General features: G+C 37.9%; 1 protein-coding gene across 2 annotated transcripts; it reads left to right on the top strand.

Moving 5' to 3' along the window:
- Window positions 1-7,708: 7,708 nt before the first annotated feature.
- DIO2 (iodothyronine deiodinase 2) lies at window positions 7,709-22,128 on the top strand. 2 transcript variants are annotated; one of them, XM_030931632.1, is made up of 3 exons: window positions 7,709-7,760; window positions 12,993-13,267; window positions 21,229-22,128. In XM_030931632.1, exons 2-3 carry the CDS (start codon window positions 13,046-13,048, stop codon window positions 21,826-21,828), a joined length of 822 nt encoding a protein of 273 aa, XP_030787492.1. In that variant the 5' UTR covers window positions 7,709-7,760; window positions 12,993-13,045; the 3' UTR covers window positions 21,829-22,128. The 2 variants fall into 2 exon arrangements, with proteins under 2 accessions (XP_030787492.1, XP_010381039.2); XM_010382737.2 differs by lacking the exon at window positions 7,709-7,760 and having other exon boundaries at window positions 12,280-13,267; window positions 21,229-21,804.
- Window positions 22,129-22,419: the final 291 nt, after the last annotated feature.

Raw genomic sequence — 22,419 nt, 5'->3', positions numbered from 1 at the left:
ACATAATCACATCGGCAAAGAGTCTTTTTCCAAATAAGACCACGTTTACAGGTTCCGGAGATTAGGATTTAGTGTTGGTTGTAGGCGATGGAATTTTTTAGCTTATCATACAAATTGAGAAACAAACTAGTTGATTGCTTCATGGCACTTCCAGCATAAGAATTCTGTGATTCAAAGATTGTGACCTTTGGCAATTTACTTCACCCTTCCGTGAGTATTGGTTTTCTCATTTACAAAATGAGTCTAATAGTCGCAGTTAGGCCATAAGACTGTTAACGAAGATTACATGACTTAATGCTACTAAAATATTTAGAAGAGAGGCAGGTATATAATAAGTTCTCAGTGAGAGTCAGCAATCCTTACTTGTTGGTGCAGTTTGTGTTGATTATTATCATTATTATAAAAGGAGGATTATGTGAGAAGATAATTGGGTACTTGCTTGGTGGCCTGTGATATAATCCGTATTTCTTTACTGTTACTTTGTTTTGATATATTTAATCAAGGTGGATCACGAAAGTGATTACAGTATTGACTTGGTGTCTAAAGAATGTGTTTAACCTGCTTTGTGGATTTTGTTTAACTTTGTCTACAACATGGGCAGACTAAGCCAACTCCCAAATTGAGTAGGCAACTCAGAAACCAAGTCTTACGAAAGATTCCCTTAAGAATGATAGCCTTAGGAGGAGCAGAGATATGCTGTTCCCTCAGAGAAGAAATTACATTCTACTCTAAAAATATATAATTCACTTTTTCAACTTTTTATGAATATACATAAAAGCTCAAACTTTTAGATTGTAACAGAAGTCCTTTCCTGCTGACTTAAATGCCATACCTAACATAACTTCAATTGAGTGTGTCCTTGGTTAAGATTGACTTTCTACCTCTAAAACTTTAAATTGTCCCTTTCCTCCCATTACTATTATAGTATAATTCCTTCACTTGTTAATAGCAACACAACATATTGCCTACAAAACCTTTTCAAGCCCAAAGTTTTACTGAGTTTTAACATGCTATGTTCTAACATATATTTTAAGTGTACTCATTTTAAAGAAGGCACTATTGTGCTTGACATGCTAGTTGGCAAGGTAAGTAACTTCATCCAGGGGCTATATGTTAAGCTGATAACACAGTCATTGATGGGTGAGACTGAAAATATTATTAATGGGTGTTTCACCATTAGTATGATACAATTAAATAAAATTTCAAATAACAATGTCAAGCATGTACTAATAGAAACAATATTTCCAGGCTGGGCATGAAGGATTATGCCTATAATCCTGCCACTTTGGGAGGCAGAGGTGGGAGGATCTCGTGAGCCCAGGAGTTTGAGACCAGCAAGACCCCATCTCTACAAAAAATAAAATAATTAGCTAGGCATGGTGGTGTACTTCAGTAATCCCAGCTACTCAGGAGGCTGAGGCAGGAGGATTGCTTGAGTCCAGGAGTTTGAGGCTGCAATGAGTTATGATTGTACCACCACACTGCACTGAAGCCTGGGCAATGAAGCAAGACCCTGTCTCAAAAAAAAAAAAAAAAAAAGAAAGAAAGAAAGAAAGAAAGAAAAAATACTTCCATTTTTCCTCTGTGCATTTCACCAATAAATAACCATATATAGTTCAAGTAGAAAGGCAATCTATAAACCTTTTGCCATTTAAAATTAGCAAAGAGTTAAACCATATGAAATTGCTTTTTTGTAGATTAAGAAAAGGTTGAATGTGGTAGTTTCATATGGCACAAGGTAAACAAACAGTATCTCTGTGAAGAGGTTCAATTTTTCAGAGCTATTAAATGAAAGTTGCTAAATGAAACATTCAAGAACATAGGACATTTTTGCATTTTCCAGTTACTGATATTTCTCCCAATGAATATAAACTGAGTCTTGCTTCCTGTCCTCTACTTTAATGTCAATGATTATGGGAGCAAACATTATTAAAAGAAGGAAAATAAGCAAAAGAAATTCATAGAGGGGAAGGCTAGGTAGATAAAAATACAATGAAAAATGCAGATTGTTACAAACTTTGTAATCATTTCTGTTTGACAGTGTTTAGCTCTTTAAATGTTTATTTTCTTACTCATTTTTATTTCATTTTTATGTGTCTCATAAAGTTGGATATCACTCAATGTTTAGTTCTTTGGTGTCTGATCATAGAAAGCAGATTGCCCTGGCATTTTTATGTATTATAGGAAACGAAAGTCATTTTCATGTATTGAGATTTATTATTTGAATATGTTTTTCAATATAGCAAAGCACACCTACAAAATTTAATGTACATGCATATGCAAGTGTGCTATACTTGTAGAGCATCAGGTAAAATTTTATACCTCTGTTAGAGAGAATGCAGAGAATCAATTAGTTGCACACACTTCTCCCCTCCCACCTTCCACCTCTCTCTTAGTAATCGGTGATATGGGGAAGGGTATTACATTTTCCATAAAAACCTCCAAAACATCCATTCATCACTTTCTGGGCTTGGGGTTGTTCTGGAATGGTAAGTAGTTGAGAAGATGACAGATCACTGACGAAAGAGATTATTACTTGTAGGACAAGGTCAATGACTCAGGAAGGGGAATGACTTTGGAGAGTAAGGTGCACAGACCTATTATGAGCTGCACTAAGAAGTTTGTAGTCATACAGTATTTGTTTTATGGTAAATTGCTTGTTTTTTGTATCAATGAAGTTTCATTATGAGAAGCTTCTCATTAAGAAACACATTAGTTTGGTATTGATTACTTCCATGAATTCTTATCGTCTGCTTCTGTTTTATCACAGTTGTCAGATTCTTATGACCTGGATGGCAATATCTTGTCATACCTTGTGGGACATTGCATTTTGGGATAGATGTAAATGAATAAACTGAAACCACCTCACAATTTTAAAAGCAATCTTACTCTGAGTCAGCATGTGTACTGCATACCATTAAAAATGAATGGGGAAAAAAAGGAAATGACTGTGATTCAATAATTTATGAAAATGTTACGGTTTTATTATTATCTGTCTCTGCCTTTTTTAAAACACCTATCACTGTAGCATATAGGTACTCAGACAAAACATTGGTTTCTAGCTCAGAAATGATGGAGAAAAATCTCTATTTCCCATATATTTCTTAGTAGCTTGACAGATGATTGTCAAAGAGTGAGCAAAAAGGTAGATATAAAAGAAAAAAATCAAGTAGCTAGCTAATTTATATAATGCTTTCTATAGACAATAATGCTGTTGTAGATATTCTGGGAAAACCAAAAACTTCACTGGAACTTCCTTCAAATTACATAGGAAGCAAGAAGTCACTAGGGGTTATAAAGGTGGACACAAGATTGGTTAGGAACTTATGCTGAGTAGCTCCTTATACACATCATTCTACTTTTGCGTGTTTGAAATTTTTCCACGATAAAAAGTTTTTTTAAAAAATCTCAGGATTTAGCTGTTTCCCAGCAGCAATTTATACTCTGAATATGGAAATAAGAATGTTCATTGTACACATATACGAGAGACTCTGTATTTCATAAATACTTCCTATTTTCATGAAATCTTGATCTCTACCCCTTTCTTGAGATGGCCTATACAATTCCACTACCAGTAAACATCCTCAAAGTCTCTAGCCGTGCCTCCTGTGCACTGTTCAGGTAACTTGCCATGAGAAGACAGAGGTAAGAAGCACCACAAATAAAGAAGCAAGAGAAATTTCCTGAGGTTTAGCCTGAGGAGAATTGGAAGAATGGAAATGTAGATTAAAATCATTTTTAGTTATAAGCCCATTCCCCCCACAAGCAGCATTAATATTAGTTATTATATTAGCACTAATATTCATACTAAGATTAATTCCAAAGGCTCTAATATTATCTAGTCACTAATTTGGAATGTCAACATGTTTTATAAAAATGTCTTGGTGAGGTACCTGGCCAACCCCAAAATGAAAGGAATGGCTCCAAATTATACAAGTGTGACTGTGGAGAACTAAAACTTAATTGGTTGCTGCTATCTTCACCACTAATGTATTCTTTAACTATAAATGAACAGCATTGGCAAGAACTGCTTCCTAGTTTCCATGCTCTGTAACATCTAGATGCTGAGACTCATTAAGCTTGTATGTACTAACTTTCTGTTAATTGAAAAGGAGACAAAGGATGTACCCAGGTCCCTGTTCCTTGCTGATACTGATAGGGTCTGTCAAAAACAAAGATTGCGTGGTGGTGGGTGCCTGTAGTCCCAGCTACTCGGGAGGCTGAGGCAGGAGAATGGCGTGAACACGGGAGGCTGAGTTTGCAGCGAGCTGAGATCGTGCCACTGCACTCCAGCCTGGGCGACAGAGCGAGACTCTGTCTCAAAAAACAAAAACAAAAACAAAAATGAAACAACAACAATAAACACACACACACACACACACACACACAAAACAAAGATTGCAACGAACTTCTTTCCTTTTGTTGATCTCTGTCAACTTTATGCTTATTGAGAGAAGGTTATCCATTCCTAATTATGTTCTAAGGTCAAATACCATGTAAGTTCCTCTCATAGTGATTTATAATAAAATGTTACAAACACGATGTATACAAAACAATCATTTTAAACTTGCTCCATTATCAGATACCACGTGAATGAATTTCATTTTGCAATATTCCATTTAGCTGGGCCTGTGCATTTTCTTCATTAACCCTTTCTTGACTCTGGCTTCACACAGATTTGGGTAATTCTTTCTCTATACTCTACGGTACGATTCAGTTCTATTGTAGCACATATTACAGCACGTAAAGAAGCATTGTGTTGCCTTCTTTAGTTTATATGTCTGTCTCCTCCTACTGGTCTCTAAATTTTTTTGAGACCCAGGATTATTTTCAATGCCCAGCACAATGACGAACTTTGTAGCTTTCGACAAATGTTTGTTGTGAATGGCTAACTCAACCACAAAAATAATAATAATAAAAATGACTTATAGTTGTCAACCCTTTGAGTGATTTTGAGTAGAATTTCTAATGTAAGTCGACGTCTCTTGGCTTTTTCCTTTTCCTTTTCTCACATATCCCATGTCTTTACACTGGGGCTACAGATAGAAAAGGGAAATATTTTGCCTATTGGCTTTCAATTTCATAGCCTGCCATTGAACTAACCTCTCCATTCTTTATATTTCTCTACTTTTCTACTATTTAGCATCTATTGTGATCAAGGCAATCAAATACTATTTATTATTACACTGCCCTCAAATTCCTTATGACATCCATTCATCTAAATCCAGCCCTACCTTCCATCTTTCTGCTTTGCCATTTGCCTTTTCCAACCACTGGTACCCTCTACCTCCTTCTAGAAGAGTGAGTCTGTTGTTTAAAAAGACAATCTTTTGAGATCCATAGTTTTCAGGTCCCAGGACAGTAGGGAAACATTTCTGTGTAGGATGATTTAAGTGATCTCTTAAAGAGCATGCAAAGTAGTACCCAAAGCATTGGCAGACATTGCATTTTTTTTCTTTTTTCTTTCTGAGATGGAGTCTCCCTCTGTGGCCCAGGTTGGAGTGCAGTGGCCCAATCTCGGCTCACTGCAACCTCTGCCTCCTGGATTCAAGCGATTCTCATGTCTCAGCCTCCCGAGTAGCTGAGGTTACAGGCATGCACCACCACACCATGCTAATTTTTGTATTTTAAGTACAGATGGGGTTTCATCATGTTGACCAGGCTGGGCTCCAACTCCTGGCCTCAAGCGATCCACCCATCTTGGCCTCCCAAACTGCTGGGATTAGAGGCATGAGCCACTGCCCCGGGTCCAAACATTGCATTTTCTTGAGGCTTTACTTTGTTAAGCACCTTGCCCATTAAAATGTCAGTGATTTTTTTCCTATGTTTTTAAAAGTTTTTCTACTCCTTTCTGGTCCAGGAAACTTAGAGAGCATTTGTTTTCCGGGGTCAGGAATATTTGGCCATTTTATTTATACTCTCCCTTGAATCTTGGAAAATAAAGGGAATGCTATGTGGTAATTTAGAGGTAAGGAACATACCTCTCTCGGGGGCTCTGCATCAGGTTCAGTTTAGGGTTGAGTTTAAGATTCAGGTTGATTATTATTATTCTTTAGGCAAAGAACCCACCCATAGGGTTCCTAGTTACAGATAATTTTTTCTATTTTCTACTACATCCAAAATCTCCATCAAGTTAGGTAGCACAGGTTGGTGATTCAAACTAAAAATAATATGTGGCCTGCCTGCCAGGATCTGTTTTTTTGTTGTTTGTGTGCTTGTGTGTGTGTGTGTGTGTGTGTGTGTTTCTTTTTCTCTCGTTCATTTTTTTGTCGTTGTTGTTTGTTTTTACAAAGAAGGTTTTATTAGAAGGAATCTATTGACTTAGGCAGGTCCGAAAAAACTTGTCAAGACTTTTTTTTGTGTGTTGCATATTTTTAGAATAAAGCTAAGTTTCTTATAAACTTGAATATATTACCCATCAACATGGTATAAATATGAGAAAACATCTTAACCTCCATTTTGCTGGTAGAAAAATAAAATCAGAGATTTGTTTCTGGTCATATGGGCCTCTATGGCTCCAGAAATAGATTCTGTGACTTATGAAGTTCACCAGAATGTGACATCTCTTGATAAAAGGTAAATGCCAAATTGCTGAGTGAGTTGGTTTTATTTAACATTTATCAGAGAGCAATAGAGATATTTGCTTTGAGGAGTTGGAGGTCTTAGATTGGTGTATCATTTAGCTCATTACTGACATAAAACGTCTTGGTTTTATTTTGGGAAGGTATAGAATCTTTAAAACATAACAGAAAATTTCCCTGACATAGTAAAGCATGACTATTTGGAAATTTGTTTTTACATCTGTTTTGAAAATAATCATTTAGCTAAGTGGTCACATCTTGATAAAAGACTCCCAGTGTCCATCTAATAAATGAGACTGGATGTAAAAATAGATTCGAATTTCATGCCTTATATTTTGTCCTTGGAAGACACACTAACGCTTTCCTGTCTACCATCTCTTAGAAAAGCATAAGGATTCACTTAATCTGACAAAAAAATTAGTCTTTAAAATTGAAATGGAAACAGAACAATAATTTATAAATTATTGTGTTCTGCCAGTTGCTCAGTTGTATTGTTTATGTAATGTTATGTAGTAACTTATTCTGAACCATTATTTTAAGAGTACCACAAGCTTAAAAAGGTTTTGAGAGAGAATTTTATTAGCCTACCTTGAGAGTGAATCCGCTGATAACATTTTCATAACCTCCCTTGGTAACACACTCATTATACAATCATCCTCATTGCAGGTATTTTATCCTCTTACCAAACAGGAATTTTTCATGCTACAGTTAATTCTATTAGCTTCCTCATTTCCACTAAAGTTAGAATAGAATATCTAGTTTATTTCCTTTGAGCCTTACTTAGTGTACTGATTCTTGAGAGAGGAGGTGTGGCATCCTTTGCTCTCAGTGGGAACAAACTACACCATTACCTCTGAAATGGCATGAGCCAGCATATTTCTTAATATATTTTGCCATGCTTGGTGTTCACATATTCAGCATATGAGGGAGGTGATGGATAAGTGACTTTTTAAAAAAACTGCTGTAAAGCCTTTTATAAAGAATGACCTATTTTATTTTAAAACTTAATATCGTCTGGTGGTTTCCTATGAGCTGAGGAATGAAACAAAGTAAAGGAAATGTTGTTCCAGAGATGATGGCTATTTTTGACCATTTTCCTTTGTTTCTTTTGGTCTAGTGCATTGGGTCAAGGATTTAGGGAGAAAGAAGAGATTGAGTCATAGTTTCAGAAAAGAAAGGGTGAGTTCAATTTCCTCATTTTGAGTTTTTCTTTCCTTTTTTTTTGGTCATGAATGAATTCACCATGTTTAACTTTACAGAGCCTTCTTGATTCCCCTACCACACCTCTTCCCACACCATCCCCAACTCTGGGTGTCTCTAGAGGTTGATAAACTGTTCTCAAAACCAAGTAACAGTCAAGGCACCTGGAGAGGTTTGGGCAGCAAGGGGAGGGCATTGGCTATCGACATGGATCTAGACAGGCCAATCGCAAGTGAAGGCTACTGTTGTCTCCTAACAGCTGTTTTGTGGCCTCTGTGAAATGCGGTGGTGGCTTTCATCCAGATACTGGGCAGCTGTTGCCTCACAAAAAGCATTGCCACAATTGGCATTAATTGGCTCTCTGTTGGCGGCCTCCACTGGCAATTCATGGAAACTTTTCTTTCCCTGCCTTTCTCCTACTGTCTTTATCTGCCTTTTTCTCTTCATTTTTGCTTTCCCTCTCCTTTTTATTTCCTTTGTCTTCTTTTCCCCCCTCTGTCTTACCAGTAGGTAGCCTGGAAAATAAAAGAGAAGCCACAGTTCCTGAGGGAAGAATGCATTAACACCTCAGATGGGTGCTGTCTGCCAGCACTGCAGAGGAACCTACGGAGAGGGCTGCTGGGAGACAATGCTCAGACCTCCCAAGGCATCAGCCTGCCCTCCCGCCCCCAAGTTGCTTTGCTCAAGGTGTGTCAGAGTTTACTGTGGGATTGCATATTTTATCCATTGAGCTTCTCCTTTCATCACAAGGCAGAGAACACGGCTGTGTTTATAGAATGGATGGGCCCACAGGGAATTTTTAGTGATTCAGTAGTTGTGGTGTAAGCCCTTCATCATAACTCCCTGTCAGGCACAGTCACTAGAGGCAGAAGGTTCTACAGTTTGTGATTCCTTGCCCTGATAAGAGCAGCGCTGTTTTAGGGGTTGTGTGTGGCAACCATATTCTCAAATCCAAAATCAGCATACCTGCTGTTTCCAGACTTTTTTGGATTTATAATGTATTTATTTGACAGGTTTTTAATAAAGTAAAAATGAAAATGCCATTTTTTTTATTATGCACTTGACAAATCACTTGATTTAGAAAGAATAAAATTCCACAAAACAAAGACAGCTTGAAAGTCCATGGTATGAACTGTTAAAATCACAGAACTGTCTGGATGCTCTTCTGCTCCTTCAAATATAATAAGGAAATGGTAGTGGCAACTGTTGTGCTTAAAATTTCCAAGTCTGCTTTCAGATTATCCAACTTTATTTTCTCAATCTCAATTTTAGAGTCAAGAAGAGGACTAAAGAAGGCTAGTGACTCATATACTTGTTATTTTCCAACCAGAAAGAGGCAACAGTAGGACATAATGCTCTTTTACTATGGAATATAAAAAAGTTAAAACAATTTTGCAAAGGTTTTTTCATAAAAAGCCCAAAGCATTTTGCCCGAGGCTGCTTCTCTTTGGAATTTAAACCCCATGTACAACATCATATGGGGAAATGCAACCGACATGCCGCTCATTTGTTTGCATTTAACTCATTACATGTTGATTGCTAAGAACACATACATGACCAAGAAGATAGCCAAGCTGCTAAGAACACATACATGACCAAGAAGCTATCCAAGCCCTTTGAAAGGATACATGAAATCTAAACAAGGATCCTCAGTCGGGACAGTCTTAAACAGATGTGAAGTCCTAATAGCCTTTGCCATTTTCAAGATTAAATTACTAGCAAACCACTTTTGACAAGGGTTTTAGTTCTCAGAGTAATGACCAGGACCCATAACAGACATTAAAGAAAAAAAGAGAAGCTTATTTAGAGTTAGGGAAAATATCCCAACACCAGCTGGGACTCCCTAATTTTGGTAATCTGCTTTCTCTCATCTATATGATGGGAAAAATCATACTCTGTCACCTTAGGATTATTTTGTTACTTAATGAGTATAAAATTACTTGAAAATCAATATGATAAATACTCTTAATAACTGGAACAAGCAATTGTGGACCATGCATAATAAAAGAAATAGCTTTGGAGAAATGTAATTTCTTGGATGGACAGATTGTCTATCTGCTAGAGGAATGGCCCACAGTTTTGTGATTTGTTTATTCATTCATTTAGAAAAATGATAGAAGAAATCTGAGAAATGACATAATCAGATTGGCTGTGTGTCTTTTTGTTCTCGTATTTTTAAAAACATTCCCTTTAAACACTTCTAATCTCAATAAATAAATAAAGAGAAACAAAAGCCCCCAACAGAGTCCTAATTCTAATTTATAACGATTTAAAGTCTGGATATGCTTTGAACTTTGCATTTAAAAGTAAGGTTTTTCTGATTTTCTATCAATCCCTCTCCTTAGCTTGCAATTCACAAACGTACTTTTCTCCTTCAGAGCTAAAGCAAGTGAGAGAGAATTGGTTTAAAGCTGCTGAAGTCTCCACTGCAGGGGAGCACTGGTTTAATTCAATCAAGGTAGAATGAAGGTCTGAGAAGGGGAGAGATTTTAAGGCTTGGGCAGTGAGTGGAAGCAGCATTTCCTGAGTCTACAACGCATTCTGCCATTGTTGGTGGGAACTATGGCAATATAGCTTTCGTATCTCCACCAGTTAAAATACCGTGTTGTCAACTCCCTGCCTTTGTTCTTTCTTTTTTCCCATAAGGACATTGAGTAGTTTGAGAAGGTACATGCAGTAAATGTACATTGTATATATTAGTAATATTCTTTTGCTAACATTGTATGCTAGTCATAGGGAAAATATAATTTTTCTATATGGTTTATATTATTTTTCTAAGCTTTGAAGTATTTAACGATTTTATCCATGAGATACAAATTCAAAACTCATCAGGAGCCAAACTAAGGAAAAAAATGAAATAATTTGTAGGGAATGCTGAGAATTGTGTCACAAGAGAGGGCATTGCACAAGGCCACCACGTTTTACAATTCCAGGGCACCCCCCATTCACGTCCTATTGTATGTGAATGGTGCCCCCTAGTGTAGAGCAATGCAGAGGCCCTCTACATGCCCTGTTCATTCATTCATTCAGAACATCCATCCACATTGAGCTGTGTGCCAAGCATGGTTCTAGGTGTTGGAGAGGTAGCAGTGAACAAGGTGGGCAAGAATCCCTGATCTCACAGAACCTAAAGGCATTCTCTTTTGATTATTATTTTTTAAAGGCAAAAAGCAACCTGCCAACCAAACAAAATGCATCAATATGCAGAATTCAGTTCACAGGATCACAAATTAATGACTCCTGTCTAGACTTCTGAATTATTTCTGTGATCATGAAGGTTTTAGCCACATGGAAAAAATACACAATACACTAACCACAAGCTTGCACCTACTGCTTAGCTTATGCCTAATGAGAGCTCTGGCTACATAGAAAACTCAGCTAATTAATTTTCAATTACAATTTTACACCCCGTCCCGAAGTCTGTACTTGCCTTACCTTCTTCCAAGAAAACATAATTCCTAGAGGTGATCTATTGGGTAACATAGGATGAAAAAGTAGAATAAAATGGGGGTCATGCCATTCTGCCAAAACATTGTCTGCCTAAATATCTATCCTAAAGACTCATGGGAGAGGCAAGCCATTGAACAATGGTCAGTGTGGCACCTTGAGCCAATTCAGTCTGCTCTTAACTTCCTATACATTTAATTAAATTTCTTTTCAAACAAAAAGGAAGATTCCTTAAAGTATCAGGTCTCTTAGGGGTTATGCTAACAGAAGCAGGTGAAACACCAAATTTAAAGAGCTTTCATAAATAATTAATTTCTCAGCCTTTTGGCTTCTTAATGCTAGTCAATGGACAAAGTTTTAATTTTATCTGCAAAATGAAGCTAAAAGAATGTCACCTAGTTCCTTCCCTGTCTGGAGGAATTTGGATTTTTTTTTTTTTTCATTAGAAGCTTGGGTAAAACTAAAAAGAAACCTGTATTCAAGTTTCTGCAAGCAGGTTTAAAGAAATGCTGTAATGATACTCAAATAGTTTACAAGTTTTCCACCTACAACTCACTTTGCATTTTCTTAAATAAGATAATGACTCAAAAAAATTTAAAGGACCTAGGTCACAGATCTTACGAAGAATTGGAGTCATGGTATAAAGGTGTAAAGATTGTATATAAACATTCATATTTTCCAAGAAACAGAGCAAAGACCACCTGTGATAACTCTTCCTCTTTTCTACCTGCCTTCCAGGATCCTTTCTTTCCAAAATCCCTCATAAATTAATGATAATGATAATCGGAAGAGAGAGTGTCTGCCAAATCAATCTGCACATTATATTAAATTACTTTTCCCAAAGTTTGGGAGCATTTCCTGAAAGCTGTCAAGGGTATTAGTTTTCTTCTCTCTCTTTAAATCACAAAGCAAAATTCCACTGTCTCTCCCCCACCCCTTCTAAAAAAAAAAAAAAAAAAAAAAAAAGTTGTCGAGTTTTGCTTTTCTATTCACTGCAGTCCTGGCCAAAGTAAAGCCCTCTTTCTCAATGACGTCAAGATCTTTACCAAGATTAGGCTTTCATTTCTCTATTGCAGCAATTAGCCAGGGAATGTATAAAAGGCGTCAGGGAGACTCACTGGGCTGCAGAGAGAGGCATTTTGCACCACAGACAGCTAGCAAGAAGGGAAAGACAGAGAGTGAGAAAAAAGAGTCAGCCGCTCCTGGGGAAGAGAGTGAGACTGGGAGAAAGAGAAGCACAGAAAGTGTGTGTAAAACGGAGTAAAGAAAAAAAAAAACAAAAAACTACCCTTAAAGCACATTAAAAAAAAAAAAAAAAAAAAAACTCTGGCAATTCAAGAAAGAAACAGTCTACGTTTAAAGAGCATAGAGACAATGAAAGGCTAAAGAAAATTTTAAAATCTCTGCCACAGTCTCATAGGTGCTTGGAAATGAAAGTAGAACTGCCTGTCTTTAACGGACTCTGACAGGGGTAACTGGATTAGGGACGAGTACGCCAGTTTTTTTTTGTTTTTTTTTTAACATCTTAAATCCTGAAAAAAAAAAAAAAAAAAAAGCAGCAGCTCCGAATTGAATGAATTGATGGGCACACTCCAACTGCTGGGCTGGAGAGACTGGACTTAGTCTTGCCATTTCTGCTTCTTTGAAAGAGGAGACAACTTGGGCTTCCTTTTAATTTAGTTTTTTTTCCCCCTTCTCCCCCAACCCCCAACCTTCCCCCTTACCTCCCCCACCCCCTTTATCACCACCCCCCTTTTAAATAAGAGGGTGAAGGGGAACCAGAGCGCACAAGGGAACTGACTCAGGAGGCAGAGAAGATGGGCATCCTCAGCGTAGACTTGCTGATCACACTGCAAATTCTGCCAGTTTTTTTCTCCAACTGCCTCTTCCTGGCGCTCTATGACTCGGTCATTCTGCTCAAGCACGTGGTGCTGCTGTTGAGCCGCTCCAAGTCCACTCGCGGAGAGTGGCGGCGCATGCTGACCTCAGAGGGACTGCGCTGCGTCTGGAAGAGCTTCCTCCTCGATGCCTACAAACAGGTGAGCTGAGCTGAGAAGGGCTTCTCCTTAGGTCTACAGGGGCAGGGGCTCACATGCTGGGACCAGAGGCCATTGGGAGCACTGGGGTGAGAGCTGTGAAGCCCTATTTGTGGGGCTGCCAAGTGAGCCTCTGAGTTTACTTTCCACACCTGTTGCACAGGTTAGTTTGGGAGGGTGACAGCTATTAAGCCATAATAACTCTGTGTGACCTAATGAGGAGTCTTTCTACTAAGGGTTATTAATATCTTGCTGTGATTTGGGAGTAGAAGGCATTTGTGCTGGTACAATCACTTGGGAAAAGTCAGAAAATGATCGGGAAGAGGAGACTGCTGCATTTATTCTGCTCTTGCCATAAACTGGAATTTTGATTTTTTGCTTGATGCGAGGCTATGTGAGGTACACTGAGGAAGTATGCTCAAGGGGTGGGTACTGAAAAGCAAGAAATGAGAAATGCTACTCAAAACTCTCAGACAGTTGACAAAATAAGAAAATGGTCACAGAAAGTGTGATTGGGCATCATAGCTGCTTGGTTTCTGGTCGAGGTAAGAGTTAATGAAAGCAAGCAGCTGTGTACCACCTCCTCTACATTGATTCAAATTGGAACCCTTTGGAAGCGATTTTCAGGCAGTGAGTCCTGAGTTACTAGATACCAACTTGCAAAAGAAAAATCTGAACACTAGCTGTCAGAAATCCGGAATTTGCAAGGGGAGCCTCCTTTACTTTGTTTCTCAAAAATAAAAGATGTTGCCCTAGAAAGAGATGATGGGTCTATGCTTCATTAAATCTCAGAGCTGTTAGGAGCATCAGAGCAGTGGTCTCCCTTACCTGGTCAGGTAGTGTCCAGGGGCTGCTCTCTCAAAATCAGAGGTGGTGATCTTAGTTTCTAAATGCAAAATACTGTGTTCCAGGCTTTTTGCTGGTTAGAGATGTTGGTAGAGCATTTTCAACTAAGATCTTCAGGGGCACAGAGGAAGATTTTGGCTCTGGTCTTTTGTCAGTTTTCTGCTACCTGCTATGCCCATATGACTTCTAAAGTTCCCCTCCACCCCCTCAACCTGGCTTGAGAAGAATGAACTATTTTGGCAAAAGTAGTTATCAAAATAGACAATCTTGGTTTCCCTAAAAGTGTAGTGGGACCTTGCCCAAGATGCCAGAAAAAGGAACTGTACATCTGTATTTTAGAGGAATATAGAAGCCAGGTGTTCAGTGAAGTGGTGTGCTTTAGGCAGGCAGCACCTTAGAACCAGAGACGGGGAACTTGAAATAGTAGAGGCACAAGGGAACGCGTCCTCCATAAATAAACACTAGAAAAATAAAACCATGCAGCAGGAAAAGAGAAGAAGTAACTTGTAAAATTACAAAGAATTCAGGACAGGATTGTTCTTCTGAAAATCAGATGTTCAAGAAGAAAATATCTGTTGTGAACTAGGAAAATGTTACCACAATACATGTCTGTATTACTGATAGTAACCTAAAGAGAGTTTGTGTTTATTGTTGTTAAAAATGTGAATAGCAAGAGCTCTTTTTAGTAGACAGAAATTCTTTTATGAGAATATGAATTGGTGCTCAAAGTTCTAACAGTAAAAACTCATTTATATTGTGCATGTCAGAGAGGATGGGAGACCTAGAGAAGTAGATATTGAATTCATCATTTCATTTTCACAAAAGTATACATTGAATGGGAAGTTTTCATGGTTTGTTTTAGGGGAAGGCAATTTGGAGGCAGGTGGAGGAGTGCACAAGTATATCAGCCATTAACTAGGAAGTTCCCTGTTCAACATCCTATTTTATATGTGTTAGCAGACACCATGGAAATATCAGTGGTTGATCTCAGTATATTAAACTCTTACTTTTTGGGAGGACAATTGCCTTTTGTCTATAAAGTAAAAACAAAAATAAAAACAAAACACTTATTGGAAGAATTTTACTTATATACATAGATTTCTTATATAAATGTCATGTTTCATTAAGAAAAACATGAAAAAAGTCATCTCTTACATAAACAATGGGGGCTGTAATGTTACCCACAAATATTAAGTGAGGTTGTTTCTCCCATTAAGCAGCTTATTGAACATAAAATGGAAAAGCAAACAAATACCTCTTTAATAAAGTTTATTGTATTTTTCACTAATGTATAGTGTTCCATTGTGTTGCAATATGTGGTTATTCCTATTCCAGGAAATTGGGAAGGATGAGTGATTTGTTTTTTCTTTTTGCATATGGTTTGTATATTCCTCTTCTGTATTTCTTTGTCTCTGCCTACTGATTTGATTAGTGACCAAGTTCACGACTGATGTTATTATGTTTGCTTTTGATGATTTATGTAATAACTACCATGTGTAGAAGCAACCTCAGGACCCACATGTCCAAAGACAAGAGTGGAGTGGGTGTGTGGTAAATGGAAACATTATGAACACAGCTGGAACTGAATGATGGTCTCTTTCTGTCTTCAAGTATGGCAAGGGTAGTGGTTTCTCTGGTAGCATTTGAGGGTCACTCAGAACCTCTCAACCAGGTTGAATCACTTCTCTGAATGCTGTTGTCATCTGTGCCACTGTCTTTGGGTGTAGTCATTTCTAGAGACATTGTAGGAGGTTCTGTTTGAGATGGCATCACACTATTTCATAATCCTGACTTGCATTATTTCAAGGCTGCCCATCCCTAGAAGTGAAGTTTTCCAGGATGAGAGGGGTGTGTGCCCATGTGATACAACTAGACATGTGATTTGCCGTTAATTCTCCTTGTTGCTGCATGTCAGATGCCTGAAAAGATATGTAGAGAAAGTGGAGTAAAAGTATTATCCCTGTGCTTTGCCTCCACAAGGGGCAACACAGAAATAAAGAAAGAACAAAATAAATTTTTCTTTTCTTTTCTTTTTTTAAATAAACGCTTTCTTAAAAGGTTGAAAAGGATTTGAATTAACTGTATGGAGAAGCCTTTAAAGATAATGTGAGTTTAGTAAGAGATGGATTCTGTGTACAATTTTGATTGAAAGGAAAGTCTATAGACACTGGTGAGAGACCCTGAGGTGAATAAAAGGTGTTTGTTATTTAAGTTTCTTCTGTCAGTGTCATTGCATCTGAACAGTATATCCTTGTGTTGGTGCACAGAGACTAAAATCATGCAACCAATAAGCAAACTGCTCTGTCTGGGAGCCTGGCTCTTACCTAAATGAAGTGTAAAAGTAAACACACAGTATAGATGCTGACAGGCAGTTTAGCTTCTGCACGGTTAATATCGCAGAGGTACAGAAAACATATTCATTTGAACATATAATTTTGGTTTTGAAAGGGTCTCTTTAACATTCTCCTCCTCCTCTTCATTCACCTCAAGCCTTTGACACTAGTTTCCACAATGGAAAATGGCCCTTTTAAGAGAGAAACAGTCCCCAAAGAACACAAAGCAGGCCACAGCCAGAGCTTGTCCATCACTTGGATAAAACATTGGGGAATGATAGAGCTTAGAGCTACATTTTCAAGGTACAAATTAAAAAGAGAATAGCTAAAAGGGAATTGAGCTCAGAGGAAGGAGTACGTAGCCTATTCTTCAACTCTGATTTATTTGGCCAATCTGAATATAAATGGTTAAATCTCTGCTTAATGATAGTTTGGCCATGTTTCTAAGGACATTGATGTAGCCTGGTCATTATGTCAAAGAATTTGAAACTTCCTGATAGTTAATAAAGCCATTTTCAGGGCTTTGGATAGCAAGAAGTATGTGTGAAAATTCTGCTACCACACACCCACCCTTCATTTTTATAATTTGCTTTACTTTCTATTATGAGATTATGTGATATATTGTCCACAAGCCTTTCTCAGGCTGTGGAAAAGAAAAAGAAATAAAACTCCAAAACAAAAAACAAGGTTAGTAGTATATGCTGTATTTTCTGCTTCTACTTGATGAATGGTTCTTTTCTCTCCCTTGCCCTGCATTTCACAGTCCTCATGCTAAAGCAGCATTTCCTTTTTCCCCATGCACTGAACACCGAACATCATCAAGGGAATCGAATTTTTATATATGCTCTATGTTTATGTTCATGTTCATACTTATAAAGATGTCCACGGCAACATTCAAACTTGGTCCAGAGATGTCTTCTGTTGTAAAAAGGCAAATCCTTTATTTACCTCCTTTGTTGGTGTTGTGTTGATGTTGCTGGCAAAATCGTAAGAAAGGACCACTGTAATAGTGCAGATGAGAGAGATAAAAGTCAGCGATGACAATATCACATTTTACGTATGTCCTTTCTGATCCTTGAAAAATAAAGGGACCCTTTGGGAACATCGGAACTTCAAGACCAATTAGTGGAAATGATGCTTCTTGTGTTTGGGCATTAAATACTGGGCAGGGTTCTCTTTAGAGCAGCTAATGCTGGCAGGGAAAGAGGTACCGACCTAATTACTCTTCCGCAAGAGTAAAAAATGCCTTTTGAATGCCTCTTTGGCAAATATGTCTCATTAAGGACAAAAACCAAACACAAACCCTCTAAGAAGGAGAAATTAAGATGATAGGTAACTTGTGGCCAGACTTTCTGTGCCACTGTGGGAAATTAAAACAAAGTTTGGGAGTACCAAGGGATAACTTGTTTTTGTTGAGCTTCTTTCCTGCAGCCTAAATTTTATTATGGGACCGACTTTATTTTCTTCATCATTTTGGCTCTGTGTCAAGGAATGCTTTGCTCCTGGGGAGAGCAAAGAATCTTCCATCATCGAAGACAATGGTGATTCTCCCAGCCTGTCTCAGCAGGGCGCATAACCCAGCAAACCAAGAAGTTCTCCATTTGAAACTCTGGTCTGTTAGGAATTTAATTTTTATGGTGACCAAATGGGGAGATGAGAAGGAACAGTAATATCCTTTTAGAATATTTTCTTTTAGTTTAAAGGAAACTTCCATATCTAAAAAAAGTGTTTTTTTCTTTATTTTAGCTAAATTGTCCTCCATCAGCTTTTAGCAAAGATGGACACATTTTATGACTAGTATATGAAGCTTATAAAAGCAGACTACTGGTCTACTCACATTTGGATTTATGGATGGTGGGTGTGTGTTTTTCCTTCTTAGTTTTATTAATAATATTAATTTTATCTATGCATTTTCTCTTGTCTAGGCACCTTCATGAATAAGAATATCCATTTATGACATTGTAATATTCAGTAAGGGACCCTGGCTGCTCAAAAAAATAAAAAGAATAGGCCACATTTGTTTTGTGCACTGACCAGATGCGACAATCAAGGATGGATCAATGACACTGAGTGGTGATTGTGGTAGTACTCTACGAGACAGCTCCAGGATTCATATTTCTAAATTTATCTGCCTCAGTGAGCTTATCCATCACCCAAATATGATTATGTTCATTGCAGATCAGGGTGATGATTATGTGTAAAATTCTTCACTGACCTAGGATTATAACAACTAGCATTCATTCAATAAAATAAATACTTCCCAGTCTAACGCTAATCCTAACAAAATGCTAAATCCCCCACATAAGAGCATTATGAATTTGGTAACTTTCCTAATTTTTTATTTTAGAGTGACAGTGTTGTACTTACTCTAAATTTCCCAAGGCAAATTAGTCTGTGTTTTGGAAAGAATTCTGCAGCTGAACTATATACATTGTCTCTAAGAAGGAGAGGGTGCATTAACTTCCCAAGAAAATTTACTGCAGGTAACAAGAGAGCCTCCTGTGACAAAAGCATCAGATTAGATTATTCAGTTGAATAATCAGGCATAATGAAAGGATCAACAGGTCTGCTTGGATGAGTCAGGGGGTTAGAGGCCCATTTATCAAGGCCACAAAATTGTTCATAGGTTTCAAAAATGATTCCAAAATGCAGATGCATGTTTTTACCTATCAAGAACCTACAAGTGTACAGGTTGCTTACTTAACAGGAAGTCACTATAACAGACTAATCTGAATGCATTTAGGTCTTCTTATCACAGTATGTTGAGGTACACAGTACACGTGATATTGTTAAAACATCCCTTCTAGAATCATTACTATTATTTCAAACGGGAAAGATCTAAAGAGAAGAGGCTGCTACCCACTACCTAGATCTATAAAAAAGGAAGTACAAAAAGAACCCAAGGATGAAAAGGTTTATAAAACCTTGAACATGTATATCTTTAAATTTGATGTATATTTTCACGCCTTAAAGACTAGTGTAGTTCATATGAAAGAATCCAGCAAAATGTGCTTATTAGATTTCTCCATCTAGTGTCACTTGCAAATTAACCAAGGAAGTTAGTATAAGTAAAATAATTTTCTCTGTGGCGGTGACTAAAAAGCAAAATGGACTTACTTAAATCACACCAGCAGCTTCCTTTCTAAGAAGGAAGATTATTACCGTAAGATTTCTCTTAGAACACTAATAATGCTTATTTCAAACCTGCCCTGCTAGGATTTTTTAGAAGGGAGAGAAAGAACTTTAATTCTTTCTCTACAGTTAAAAAGAGTTATGCATTCACCTTAGATAGAAGCTTCTGACTAAAAGCCCTTGAGTGTGTTATATCAGTTTGGATTGTTACATCTTTAACAATTCACTTCTAAGTGACTTCAATGAACAGTAGCATTATGTGTGGCAAGATGTATATGAGGGAAATAAGTCGATCCAGTTGGAAGTATATTGTAATATTAAGGATAGTATATAAAAATCAATTGTCCTGTCGTAAATTGTCCCTAATGTTATTGGCTTTGATTAAACCATTCCAAGGAAGATCCAACTGTATTAATTCAAACTGAAGTAATTGGCTCTTTTACTGTTGCCTGCTTTGTATTATCACTTTACAGATTCAAAGGCTGCAAACTTTCCTTCACTCTGTTTTCAACTATTTAAACCATGTGCAAAGGGAGCACATGAAACAATTTTTATCTCTACCTCTTCTGCCCCAATATTTTATAATTCAGAGGAGCTTGTTAACAAATTATAGGGTAGAAAAGTACTGTTTAGTGTGACTGCCTATATAAAGAGAGGGAAACAAGCACACATGGAAAATGAGAAATTAATATAGAACTGTGGAGTAACCATTTTTGTTTCTTTTTGTCTTTTTTTTTTTTTTTAATGGAAATTATAAGTTTGGAGTGGTAAGAACTACCTTGTAAGCAGTGGCAGTAGAAGCCTCCAGGAGGGATGCCATGTTGAGGAGAGTTCAAAGCTTTGCTCGGGATATATATATATTTTAAACACAAAATTGCCCAAGAATGATGATGTTTTATTTCACATGGTGGAGTAGCATCTGATAAGGGCAACACACACCCATATAATTACAGTGCACAAAGAGCTCTTTTTCTCTTGTTGCCTTCCAGTTGCCATACGTGGAAGACAGGCATTATTATTTCCATGTTACGGGTGGGAAGACTGAATCACTAAAGAGGTTCAGTGGAAGTAACCCTTCTTATAAATCGTAGACCTCAGGTTTTCTAGGTCTGGCCAAGAATAGAGCCCACTGGTATCATTGGCCATTGGTTGAGATTAAATGACTTGGTATCATGCAAGAAAATAGAGGTCCTGCCTGGTGTTTCAGAATTCAGAAGGAGGCACCATGTCCCAGGACCCTGATAATTTGTCTTAAAGTAGACCATTTGCTTCTAACTTTTAAAATGAAGTCAATTCATCATTTGTTATAGAATGCATGTTAAGAATTGACAGCAAAATAAAGATAGTAAAGGATATCAGCCTTGGCTTAATTATAAAAAGAGTTAACTCCAGTGCCCTCAGTGATGAAAATAATTACCTTCAGTGACTATACAGAATAAAAAAGACTTTTATTCTCTTTTGGGCCATTCTTTACATTACCTGCCATGAAGCCTCTTTACTCAAATCGATACATGTTTACCACATGCTCTGAAGGAAATACCACACTCTGTTAGAGCCAATTGTAACTATTTAATGTGAATTGAAGTGGCAATGTGTTTAATGTGATGTTCTCACCTTCTTTTTTTTTTTTTTTTTTTTTTTTTTTACCCTCAGGTGAAATTGGGTGAGGATGCCCCCAATTCCAGTGTGGTGCATGTCTCCAGTGCAGAAGGAGGTGACAACAGTGGCCACGGTACCCAGGAGAAGATAGCTGAGGGAGCCGCATGCCACCTCCTTGACTTTGCTAGCCCTGAGCGCCCACTAGTGGTCAACTTTGGTTCAGCCACTTGACCTCCTTTCACGAGCCAGCTGCCAGCCTTCCGCAAACTGGTGGAAGAGTTCTCCTCAGTGGCCGACTTCCTGCTGGTCTACATTGATGAGGCTCATCCATCAGACGGCTGGGCGATACCTGGGGACTCCTCTTTGTCTTTTGAGGTGAAGAAGCACCAGAACCAGGAAGATCGATGTGCAGCGGCCCAGCAGCTTCTGGAGCGTTTCTCCTTGCCGCCCCAGTGCCGAGTTGTGGCTGACTGCATGGACAACAACGCCAACATAGCTTACGGGGTCGCCTTTGAACGTGTGTGCATTGTGCAGAGACAGAAAATCGCTTATCTGGGAGGAAAAGGCCCCTTCTCCTACAACCTTCAAGAAGTCCGGCATTGGCTGGAGAAGAATTTCAGCAAGAGATGAAAGAAAACTAGATTAGCTGGTTAAAGGTATGATTATAAGAGAGCTTATTGTTTTAAAAAGTTATATAAAGGCAAGGACATTAAGAACTGAATCCCTATTTCAACAGAGCCCTATTGGCTTACTGAAAGACAGGAGTTTATCGGAAGAACATGAATCTCTAACAGCTCCATACTTCTTTCTGTACTCAAATGGCATTTGGCTAAGAAGTAGCCGTATCACCTCTCTTGGTCAAAAGCCCTATGTGAAAAGATCCCAAGACGGAGAGGAAGAAACCCTGATTCAGCGTGTGTTCATTCTGCATTGAGAAGGAACTGATACAGCTGATGCATGCTTTGAGACCAGAAGAAAAGACTTACCTGAATAATTACTACATTAGGGAAGCTACTGTCTACGTTAAGATAAAGGGTATTGCCTTGGCTCTATTTGGCATGGATGGAGCCCAGTTGGAAAATTCCCAAATATTACAAGTCCTTGAAACCAGGCCATGTGGTTAGACATTGGTGTTGTGATTAGACGTTGGTGTTAAGGTTAGACCTTATGTTAAAGTCATTTCTGATGTTCCAGTTTCTAGCCATGTAGTGCTCTCAGTCTTCATATCCCAGAATTTATTGGTAT

The sequence above is a fragment of the Rhinopithecus roxellana genome, chromosome 5, assembly GCF_007565055.1.
Source record: "Rhinopithecus roxellana isolate Shanxi Qingling chromosome 5, ASM756505v1, whole genome shotgun sequence".
NCBI classification, from domain to species: Eukaryota; Metazoa; Chordata; class Mammalia; order Primates; family Cercopithecidae; genus Rhinopithecus; species Rhinopithecus roxellana.
This window is presented reverse-complemented; position numbering and strand designations above follow the sequence as displayed.